Here is a 12,116-nt window from a genome sequence, read left to right on the forward strand (position 1 = left end):
AATAGAGTTGTAGGAAAACTTCCCAAAAAATTCTACCAGCATTATTATATACTTTCATAATAGAAATTATGTGCCTGTTGAGGAGAATGTTTTGAGATAGCACTTGTTTGTGTAACTGATGATTCAACTTTACAAGATATTCTTATGCAAGTTCAGTGATGTCTCAAATTGATGGAAATGAAAGTTTTAAGAACATGACAATAATTGAATGTAGACCAAGCTGTAATTGAAGTTTTTATCTTCTACACATTAGTTGCTTTCAGATGACGTTGATTTTTTCAGATTTTAAGACGGACCCATATGAGATATTTAACAATTTGTTGATCAAATGGCTTCTTATTGCTATTTTTTCCCGTGATTGCTTTATGCAGCTGTGATTGTAAGAAATCATTTTGGAAAAAACTATGTCCTTAATTTTTACACAACATAGTGTATTATATATATATGTGTGTTTCGCATATATATAGGAAATAGCTTGTGTTTATGCAAATCTTCATTGTAGATATATTGAGATCTTGATCAGATTGAGTTTCCTGTAATATTAAGGTATACCTGTATAAAGTTGTGATAATTGCATTTTAATTTTGATGCAGGATTATCTGAGAGAACTACATTGTATTGATTATAAAGGCAGCCATTTTGTGTCTGCAGTGTGTGTACAAAATGGAGGCTGTAGTAGTGTTATATAGTGAGACTACATAGTACTATAGTGGCTATGTGTTTGGGGTCTGGAGTCATAGTTGTTATACATTGTAATGGTCATTATATATCAAGGTCATCTCAAGTTCATCATCACCTTGTATGGATGTAGGTCACTGTGACCTTGACCTTGATGACAGTATTTACCTGGTACTTGCCTTCTGTAGATGAGGGAACATAGATACTTTGCTGTTGAGATGATCCAAACAGGGTATAGGACTGAATCATTGTTTAAATATATTATCTTTGATCAAATTGATCAAGTAGATTCAAGTATTATCATATTATTGTGTTTTACTTGGATGTTCAGCCAGTTTTACAAGTGAGAAAATCTATCGATAAATAGAGACATGTATGAAGCTCCTGAAAGAATGCATTGTATTGCAATAAATTAATTTGTTTAGGATAACCTCCAAAACAATTCTACCAGCATTATTATATACTTTTGATAGAAATTATGTGCCTGTTGAGGAGAATGTTCTGAGATAGCACTTGTTTGTGTAACTGATGATTTCAACTTTACAAAATATTCTTATGCAAGTTCAGTGATGTCTCAAATTGATGGAAGTGAACGTTTTTAAAAAAAAGTCAATAATTGAATGTGGACCAAGCTGTAATTGAGGTTATATCTTCTATACATTGGTTACTTTCAGATGATGTTGATTTTTTCAGATTTTAAGACGGACCCATTTGAGATATTTAACAGTTTGTTGATCAAATGCCTTCTTATCGCTTATTTTCCCTGATTGCTTTATGCAACTGTGATTGTAAGTAATCATTTTGGAAAAAACTCTGTCATTAATTTTTACACAACATAACTGTATTATAGGAAATAGCTGGTGTTTATGCAAATCTTCATTGTAGATATATTCAGATCTTGATCAGTTTGAGTTGTCTGTAATATATAGGTATACCTGTATGAAATTGAGATAATTGCATTTTAATTTTGATGCAGGATTATCTGAGAGAACTACATTGTATTGATTATAAAGGCAGCCATTTTGTGCCTGCAGTGTGTGTACAAAATGGAGGCTGTAGTAGTGTTATATAGTGAGGCTACATAGTACTATAGGGGCTATGTGTTTGGGTCTGGAGTGATAGTTGTCATACATTGTAATGGTCATTACATATCTAGGTCATCTCAAGGTCATCATCACCTTGTATGGATGTAGGTCACTGTGACCTTGACCTTGATGACAGTATTTACCTGGTACTTGCCTTCTGTAGATGAGGGAACATAGATACTTTGCTGTTGAGATGATCCAAACAGGGTATAGGACTGAATCATTGTTTAAATATATTATCTTTGATCAAATTGATCAAGTAGATTTAAGTGCTATCTTATTGTTGTGTTTTACTTGGATGTTTAGCCAGTTTTACAAGTGAGAAAATCTATCGATAAATAGTAACATGTATGAAGCTCCTGAAAGAATGCATTGTATTGCAAATGCAGTGAATAGAGTTGTAGTAAAACTTCCCAAAAAAAAAATGCTACCAGCATTATTATATACTTTTATAATAGAAATTATGTGCCTGTTGAGGAGAATGTTTTGAGATAGCACTTGTTTGTGTAACTGATGATTCAATTTTACAAGATATTCTTATGCAAGTTCAGTGATGTCTCAAATTGATGGAAGTGAACGTTTTAAGAAAAAGACAATAATTGAATGTGGACCAGGCTGTAATTGAGGTTATATATTCTATACATTGGTTACTTTCAGATGATGTTGATTTTTTCAGATTTTAAGACGGACCCATTTGAGATATTTAACAATTTTTGATCAAATGGCTTCTTATCGCTTATTTTCCATGATTGCTTTATGCAACTGTGATTGTAAGTAATCATTTTGGAAAAAACTCTGTCATTAATTTTTACACAACATAACTGTATTATAGGAAATAGCTGATGTTTATGCAAATCTTCATTGTAGATATATTCAGATCTTGATCAGTTTGAGTTGTCTGTAATATATAGGTATACCTGTATGAAATTGAGATAATTGCATTTTAATTTTGATGCAGGATTATCTGAGAGAACTACATTGCATTGATTATAAAGGCAGCCATTTTGTGCCTGCAGTGTGTGTACAAAATGGAGGCTGTAGTAGTGTTATATAGTGAGGCTACATAGTACTATAGGGGCTATGTGTTTGGAGTCTGGAGTCATAGTTGTCATACATTGTAATGGTCATTACATATCTAGGTCATCTCAAGGTCATCATCACCTTGTATGGATGTAGGTCACTGTGACCTTGACCTTGATGACAGTATTTACCTGGTACTTGCCTTCTGTAGATGAGGGAACATAGATACTTTGATGTTGAGATGATCCAAACAGGGTATAGGACTGAATCATTGTTTAAATATATTATCTTTGATCAAATTGATCAAGTAGATTCAAGTGCTATCTTATTATTGTGTTTTTCTTGGATGTTTAGCCAGTTTTACAAGTAAGAAAATCTATCGATAAATAGAGACATGTATGAAGCTCCTGAAAGAATGCATGGTATTGCAATAAATTAAGTTGTTTAGGATAATCTCCCAAAAAATTCTACCAGCATTATTATATACTTTTATAATAGAAATTATGTGCCTGTTGAGGAGAATGTTTTGAGATAGCACTTGTTTGTGTAACTGATGATTCAACTTTACAAGATATTCTTATGCAAGTTCAATGATGTCTCAAACTACCAGAAGAGAAAGTTTTAAGAAAAAGACAATAATTGAATGTGGACCAAGCTGTAATTGAGGTTATATCTTCTATACATTGGTTACTTTCAGATGATGTTGATTTTTTCAGATTTTAAGACGGACCCATTTGAGATATTTAACAATTTGTTGATCAAATGGCTTCTTATTGCTATTTTTCCCTGATTGCTTTATGCAACTGTGATTGTAAGAAATTATTTTGGAAAAAAACTCTGTCCTTAATTTTTACACCACATAGTGTATTATAGGAAATAGCTAGTGTTTATGCAAATCTTCATTGTAGATATATCAAAATCTTTGATCAGTTTGAGTTGTCTGTAATATTTAGGTATACCTGTATAAATTGTGATAATTGTATTTTTGTTTTGATATTGGATTATCTGAAAGGACTACAGTGTATTGATTATAAAGGCAGCCATTTTGTGTCTGCAGTGTGTGTACAAAATGGAGGCTGTAGTAGTGTTATATAGTGAGGCTACATAGTACTATAGGGCTATGTGTTTGGGTCTGGAGTGATAGTTGTCATACATTGTAATGGTCATTACATATCAAGGTCATCTCAAGGTCATCATCACCTTGTATGGATGTAGGTCACTGTGACCTTGACCTTGATGACAGTATTTACCTTGTACTTCCCTTCTGTAGATGAGGGAACATAGATACTTTGATGTTGAGATGATCCAAACAGGGTATAGGACTGAATCATTGTTTAAATATATTATCTTTGATCAAATTGATCAAGTAGATTCAATTGCTATCTTATTATTGTGTTTTACTTGGATGTTTAGCCAGTTTTACAAGTGAGAAAATCTATTGATAAATAGAGACATGTATGAAGCTCCTGAAAGAATGCATTGTATTGCAAATGCAGTGAATAGAGTTGTAGTAAAACTTCCCAAAAAAAATTCTACCAGCATTATTATATACTTTCATAATAGAAATTATGTGCCTGTTGAGGAGAATGTTTTGAGATAGCACTTGTTTGTGTAACTGATGATTCAACTTTACAAGATATTCTTATGCAAGTTCAGTGATGTCTCAAATTGATGGAAGAGAAAGTTTAAAAAAAAAAGTCAATAATTGAATGTGGACCAAGCTGTAATTTAGGTTATACCTTCTACACATTGGTTGCTTTCAGATGATGTTAATTTTTTCAGATTTTAAGACGGACCCATTTGAGATATTTAACAATTTGTTGATCAAATGGCTTCTTATCGCTAATTTTCCCTGATTGCTTTATGCAACTGTGATTGTAAGTAATCATTTTGGAAAAAACTCTATCCTTAATTTTTACACAACATACAGTGTATTATATATGTGTTGCACATATAGGAAATAGGTTGTGTTTATGCAAATCTTCATTGTAGATATATTGATATCTTGATTAGTTTGAGTTGTCTGTAATATTTAGGTATACCTATATCAAATTGTGATAATTGCATTTTTCTTTTGATAACCTCCCAAAAAATTCTACCAGCATTATTATATACTTTTATAATAGAAATTATGTGCCTGTTGAGGAGAATGTTTTGAGATAGCACTTGTTTGTATAGTTGATGGTTCAACTTTACAAAATATTCTTATGCAAGTTAAGTGATGTCTCAAATTGAGAAAGTTTTAAGAAAAAGACAATAATTGAATGTGGACCAAGCTGTAATTAAGGTTATATCTTCTACACATTGGTTGTGTTCTGATAATCAGGTGTTTTGGATATTCTATGATGGACCCATTTGAGATATTTTACCATTTGTTGACAAAATGACTTCTTTTTGCTATGTTACCCTGGATTGCTTTGAGCAAACTGTGGTTGTTAGAAATTATTTTGGAAAAAATTCTGTCCTTAGTTTTACACAACATAGTGTATTAAATATGTATTGTGCATAGGAAATAGCTTGTGTTAATGTAATTTTACTGTTCCTGCTGAATTATTTAAATGACGTCAAAATGGAAGCTGTAGTAGTGTTATACAGTGAGGCCGCATAGTGCTCTAAGGGCTAGGTGTTTGGGCCTGAAGTCATCGTTGTCATACATTGTAATTATCATTAAGTATCAAGGCCATCTCAAGGTCAATAACACCTTATGTGGAAGTTGGTCAATTTGACCTTGACCTTTATTCAGACATTGGTGATTTACACAGGCATGTTAAATAGATTCATTCTGATATTCTTACGTTATAATGGTGCAATATGTGTTTATTTTTTGTTTGCTTATATTTGTCAGTATAATCATGTTTGTTTTATTGTGATACTTTTCAGGGTGGATTGGATTTTAGCAGCCCCCTGTTTGGTCCAACATGTAACGATGACAACTCCAAATTGAAGTTAAAGAAATCCTCACTTGATTCCAGAAATGGTTCTGATGATAAAAAATATGATGTAGAAGACAGTGGATCAGGCTCTAACTCTAGGTACTGTATGTTTCATATGTTTATGTAATGGGTTAGTGAAGGAAGTTAAATTATTTGTATGTTGGCTTTCACAGAATGTAATGTTTGTGCTTCAGAATGGGAGAAATGGATATTATCATGGACATTTTGAGTTGGTTTACAATGTGTTTTTAAAGCAGAAAATATTTTGTAAATGCTGATCTGGATTCTTAATATATTATATGCCTTTAAACTATTTTGAGAATATTCAATGATATATAATTCTCTAAAAGAATAGTAAACTATTTGGAAAATAGTACATCATTTTGGGTAATATGAGATGCAAGAATGTAAAATGAATTATTCATATTCATGGGTATGAACATAAAAGGCATGAAACAGGAAGCTGGTTTTGTAGATGTCATTTGTTGCAGTAGATTTTATGATTCCAAGTCTCAGTAAAAATTGTGTCTTATTTCAGTGGTTCAAGTTCAGACTCGGATTCTGAATCTGGATCTGGCTCAGGATCAGGGTCAGCCTCTGGAGGGGGTGAAGATCAAAGGTCAGCAAAGTCAAGTGCGTCGGATAGCTCGTCTGATTCTAGTCAGGGCGATGACAGTGAAGGAAACTCCAAGTCGGAGAGTGGGTCAGACAGTGATGATGATAATGAGTCCAAGAGACCAAAGTTAGACATAACCACCTCTGACTCTCAGGATGTACCATCCTCTACCGGCAAGAAGGGCCGTCCCCGCAAGCCAAATATTGGGGAACTCAAGGAGGTGAGTCAGTCAGATACACAGCAACAGACAGCAACAGAAATAGTTTATGCTAGATCAGATGTTATATGTATTCAGGGATACAAACACATGACAACTTAACCACTTCTAGTGAAAAAAACATTACCTGTAGATTAGGAATCTAAAGTATTGTCATGCTTTGATTGTTGTGTTTTATATTTTATATTAATGAATGTCAGGTCTACAGCTTCAACTTGAAATTTCAGATTGTGGAACAGAACCCTGATCTTTATGGACTGAGGCGGTCAGGTCGGGCCAAGAAGGAGCCCATTAGGTACACCTCAATTGTAAGTTTTAAATCTCGCACTATTCACAGTTTCTGTTGGATCATGATAAGTCAATGCTACTCAGTCCACCCAAATGCTGAAATGTTTTATCCCTCAACTGGGACAGTTGTTAACCATCTCAAAATGACAGACTCTAACAAATATTTGCTTCCCCCTGGAATTGGAACAGGCACAAACAGATTTTTTTTTTACTTCATCAGGACAGGCACACACTGTTAAAAGTCATTGTTGTTGATGAGGACAATTTACAAATGTATTGCCATCCATTTGGTTCTCACAGAGATCTGTTCTCTCTCAAAGATCATTTATAGCTTGTGTATACTTGGTAGAACTTATCTTGATCATTTGAATTTCAGTAAGGGAATTTATGTAATAGTGCAGTTTTTCACATTAATAAACTTAACTATCAAAAAATGAATTATAAATCCTTGCAAATTCATTTTGAATTTACTTCAAAAATTCTCATAGTTCAGATATGTTGCACCATTTTTACAATTTAAAGACATGCTTAAGATAATGTAAAAATCTCAATTAAGCAAATGAAGACTTTTCAAGCACTGTCTATCTGTTGCAGAATGAAAGTGATGATGGGGATTCTGCGGGCAGGAAACGATCCCGAAGAAAAGGGTAAGTATTTTAAAGATAAGCTAGGCCTAATAGGAAGGGTGCTTTGACAAAAATAAAATCAAAGGTTATGATCAATTTATAGTCCTCTTGCAACAGAGTCAGGGAGGGGATATATAGCATTCAGTCTGTATGTACATATATGTTCCCTTTTTGACAGTGCTAGCAGCTTCATTTTCAAAAAAAATTCAAGCAAACTTCACACTGGTGAAGCATGAGCATTCCTCAGAGAAGTTTGTGTTTCATGGTGCCATGGTCAAGGACATGGTCACCATTGCTATTTGTAAAAAATTCGAGAATTACACATTGGCCTCAGCATAATCAATTGCATGAAAATTAAGCAGGTACATGCCAGCTGATTTCAATCACTTGCATTGCTTTGTAGTAATAGTGAAAGCAACAATTTCACACACTTAGATATGAAATTGTAAAATTGTTTTAGTAGGCTAGCAATTGGTACAGTCTTAAGTTGTTAACACTGCTGCACAAAACAAAATTATGACAACCACTCTTATATGATTTTTATCAAAAAAAGTTGCTGAGATTCTAGAAAAATTGAAAAATCGATACCGGTAGGTTTTGTGATTGGATTACTTCCTATTTATCATAAAAGAAATACACACCATTTATTAAAACTTTTATGATTGACAATTTCTGAAAATCTGTTAGAGGTAAGAAAGTTTGTATATGCTTCCATTTGGCATTAAATGCATGTTGTCTGGTTCAGATCTGGGGACTGGGACGGCAGTAGTGACAGTGACAGCGGATCAAGTGATGGATACAAAGCTGCTATCAGACAAAAGCGGTAAGACATCAAATAGCATAATTCCTGAGTATAAGTGATAGCTCATAATATGCACTTAACAGAAACAGCAACTTGGAAGTCAGAAGCTATTCTCAAATGTGATAGGCAAGTTAATTGAGCTAGGTTCTCTCAATAGAAACTGAAATGAAATTTAAAAATTATTCTAAGTTGCTATTTACGGGTCATGAATTAATCTGATTTGAAGAGTGGAAAAAACTTATTTTTGACAGACCACCGCAGTCAAAGAGGTTATCCCGTCGGCCAACTAAGACACAAAAAAGACGAGCAGCAGGAAGCAAACGGCGAGAGAGGCATCTGTCTGACTCGTATGACTCTGACAGTGATGAAGATCGCAGGACATCCTTTAGAAGTTCAGCCAATAAAATAAGGTAGGTGTTCTGTGCAATGGAGGCTCATCATCATCATCATCATCATCATCATCATCATCATCATCATCATCATCATCATACAATAATAAAAAGGATTATTGGATTATGCTTTCACACCTGAAGATCAATTTAACATATTTATCTCTTATCAGATTAGTTAACTAGATTAGATTGGAAAGCTTAAAGTTTTCAAATACATTTGTATTAAAAAATAAGAATTTTCCAAATAATGTTATCTAAAATTCAGGACTATCAGGAGTTGGAAATTATGAAATATCTATATGCTGTTACATGTGAAGAACAGATTTGAAGATTCATCTTTTGTTAATAATTTTGAAAGAGAAAAATTTCAGCAAACTTGTTATGCCCCAGCCAATTTATCTGAATGTTGCATACTGTTATTGCTTGTCATTAATCATTGAGAAGCCCTCAACAGCATCATAATGTCATAACACCTGATCATAACCTAGTGGTCATTGTTAATGGTCAAGGGTCACATTTGACCACTTCTGCAATAGAAAGGTTGTGAACTAGAATCCTCAACAGATTTGGATCATATCCCTACCATGATGTAACATTACAACTGATCAGATCCTGGTGTACGGGTGAATGTTCAAGCAGCATTTTACAAATTCTTGGATAAAATGCTTGCATACATCAAAATACATGCAAAGGTCTAATAGCAGAGTACCAGGATTGAGTTCACATACAGTTTTCACTGTAATTTTTTTTATCATGTTTGATGGACTGTGGCCAAACTGCATAAAAACATTGTGTATTATGATACCTTGAGTGAATTTGTATTATAAATTGTCAAGGTCATGCTGGTTGAAGGATGGATACAATAGTCATAGGCACCTTTGAAAACACAGAATTTTATATGTGGGGCATTAATGTCTTCAGACATTTTCTAGTTTTCTGGAATTTTCCTCTTGTTTGGAATTGCATAAAATTTTGGGAGAGAACGCTGTCTTGTAAAATTGTGTTAATACTTAAAAGTAGTACTGATCAATAGATTTCTCCTTATGTGACTTAGGGGCAAGGCATCAGGGAAAAAGCTTAACAAAGCTCCCGCCCTGCGAAGGAAAAGTACAAAGAAAAATGTTAGGTAAGGCATGGATTGTTGTCTTTGCCCGCCATACATATTGTAAGTTTGTTCTAGTTTCTTCTGTCTAGTTTTATCAAGTCGATACAGAAAGTGAAAATTCTTTTTTGATTTTTATCTGAAAAATAGCAGTGTATTCAAAACATCTTTTTGTTACTTGCTTGTTGTACTGTCTTTTCTCCCCATATCACAGAAGTGTGTAATGTCATATCTTGAAGGTTAGCCTACTTTCATTTTCATTTTCCCATTGTGATTGATTTTATAAGTATTGTTCCTTTGTAAAACAAAACCAATCTAACTTCATTTTCAGAATTTTCAACAAGGATCAATTTGTTGTTGGTCAGAAAATCCAAGTTTATAGAACTTTCTTTTGTTTCAAATGGTGTAAATATCAAGATGCACAATGAACATCCTGCCCATGATGTAAATAGAAATGCACATTTAAACTTAGCATGATTTTATCTATTTGAAACAAAAAATGCCTCTTTTATGTTCAGTTAAATTTTGATTGATCTAGCTTTTCTGTTGAAGTTTGTATTATTATTTTTTTATTCAATTTTGGGTTGAATAATTTGTAGGCGCATTTTGTCTTTGAAAAGTTAGCATGATTAAAACAATCTAACAGTTGTAATATAGTTGTCCTCCAGTAGTTTCTCCAGGGGCAATTGTTATAGACGAATTGTCTTTCAGTTTATTTCTCCCAACCTCAAGAGCTTGGATAGAAGTAGAAGGTTGCCAGTTAAACTAATATGTCTGTGACATCATCAAGTTTATGATTGATTTCTTGTCTTAGATTTATTCAACTTCAAATAAAATAAAATTGTCATACTTTTTGATGTGCCATTTCATTTCCTGTTTATATTTTAGGATTTGTCATTTCAATCTACAGCAAATCTTTATTTGCAAATCTAATGGTGATTTAAGCCACTAAGTTCCAGCCTTGTACTAAATCCAACTTTATTTCCCCAGTTATAAGGAAGCATCAGACGACCACACCGACTCAGACGACCTGATAGAGGTAGCTGGGGGAGATGAGGGGGCAGAACCTGCTGTGGAGGACAACAGGGAGTGTATAGAGAAGGTCCTGGGTGACCGGATTGGGCGTAAAACAGGTGTGTAGCTATAAATCAGGATTCAACCTTTGATATTAATTCTGTGATGAATTTCATAGAATTTGTTAATTAAAATGATTGTTTTTTCAAGTGTTAGTTTTACAAGAGTGAAAAAAATGTCATATTTGTCACAACTTAAGTTTTCTAATTGACAATTTGTGAAACAAATGAGGCTGTACAGAATTTTTATTTTGTGTAGAATTATATAGTATGAAAATTATTTAAAACAGATCAGCAAGATTTGAAATACATTTGGTAGGGAATACTCTGAAATATATTGTCCTGGTAACAAACATTTGGTAGAGAATACTTGGAAATATATATTGTCCTGGTAATTATGTTTATTGGTTATGTATTTTTGTTTAGCCATTGGAAGTAAGACAACTATCTACAATGTACAGGACAATGGGGATCCTAATGATGGCTGTGACCCCGAGACGGAGGAAACGTCCCAGCAGTACCACATCAAATGGAAGAACTGGGCTCATATCCATAACACTTGGGAGTCATATGAGAACATCAAAGAGCAAAAGGTGCACGGGCTCAAGAGGCTAGAGAACTACATCAAGAAAACGAACGAGATTAAAGAGTGGTATGTAATGCTACAATCTATGGCTGTTTAAGATGTTTGGTTGGGGGAGGGGGTGCTAGTCATCAAAAGAAAATGAGGATGTGCACTTGATGAAAATGATTGAAAATAATAAGAAGGAAAAGAAAATATAAAAGAATCTGGCAACCTTCACAGGATGGTGCTCCGACTACAAAGTACACTGTTATTTGTACTATAAAGAGAGAAATTTTGGTTATGACCTTTGAAATACAAGACATATCACTTAGAAATTTATTAACACACTGAACCATGCAAAGTGGTAGGAAATTGTCTTCCTTGCATATAATTACGTATCATTAGGATATGTATCAATATATTGTGTCAAATGCAGAACTTTTATATGTCCTGTCTTGCTCACAAAGAATATCTTAATGTTTGATGCCCACACAATATATCACAAATTACCATTTAAAAAAAAAAGGCATTTATTACCATAAAATGATCCAGGAATGCGGCCACTATGTAACTTTATTGTAGAAATCCCTGGTTTTTGTCTTGCTTTGTGAGACTACATTTACTGTGTTACATTTCTGGCTGTGACAGCAACATTTCACTTTAAAGTTTCACGTTTTGATCCATTTCTCTCAAAGAATAAGTGGAACTTTAACCAAACC

At 33.5% G+C, this 12,116-nt stretch overlaps 1 protein-coding gene across 3 annotated transcripts in view; it reads left to right on the top strand.

The window, feature by feature from the left end:
* Positions 1-12,116, top strand: part of LOC117334788 (chromodomain-helicase-DNA-binding protein 1-like) — a 43,443-nt gene that overhangs the window by 5,828 nt on the left and 25,499 nt on the right. For 2 of the 3 annotated variants that reach the window (XM_033894589.1, XM_033894591.1), the window contains exons 3-11: positions 5,664-5,815; positions 6,255-6,552; positions 6,777-6,857; positions 7,432-7,484; positions 8,209-8,286; positions 8,517-8,675; positions 9,712-9,783; positions 10,750-10,892; positions 11,259-11,484. In XM_033894589.1, coding sequence (XP_033750480.1) covers positions 5,664-5,815; positions 6,255-6,552; positions 6,777-6,857; positions 7,432-7,484; positions 8,209-8,286; positions 8,517-8,675; positions 9,712-9,783; positions 10,750-10,892; positions 11,259-11,484 — 1,262 coding nt within the window. The remainder of the gene's footprint in view (positions 1-5,663; positions 5,816-6,254; positions 6,553-6,776; positions 6,858-7,431; positions 7,485-8,208; positions 8,287-8,516; positions 8,676-9,711; positions 9,784-10,749; positions 10,893-11,258; positions 11,485-12,116) is intronic. The other variant, XM_033894590.1, reaches the window with a different exon arrangement.

This window comes from Pecten maximus, chromosome 9 (assembly GCF_902652985.1).
Source record: "Pecten maximus chromosome 9, xPecMax1.1, whole genome shotgun sequence".
NCBI classification, from domain to species: Eukaryota; Metazoa; Mollusca; class Bivalvia; order Pectinida; family Pectinidae; genus Pecten; species Pecten maximus.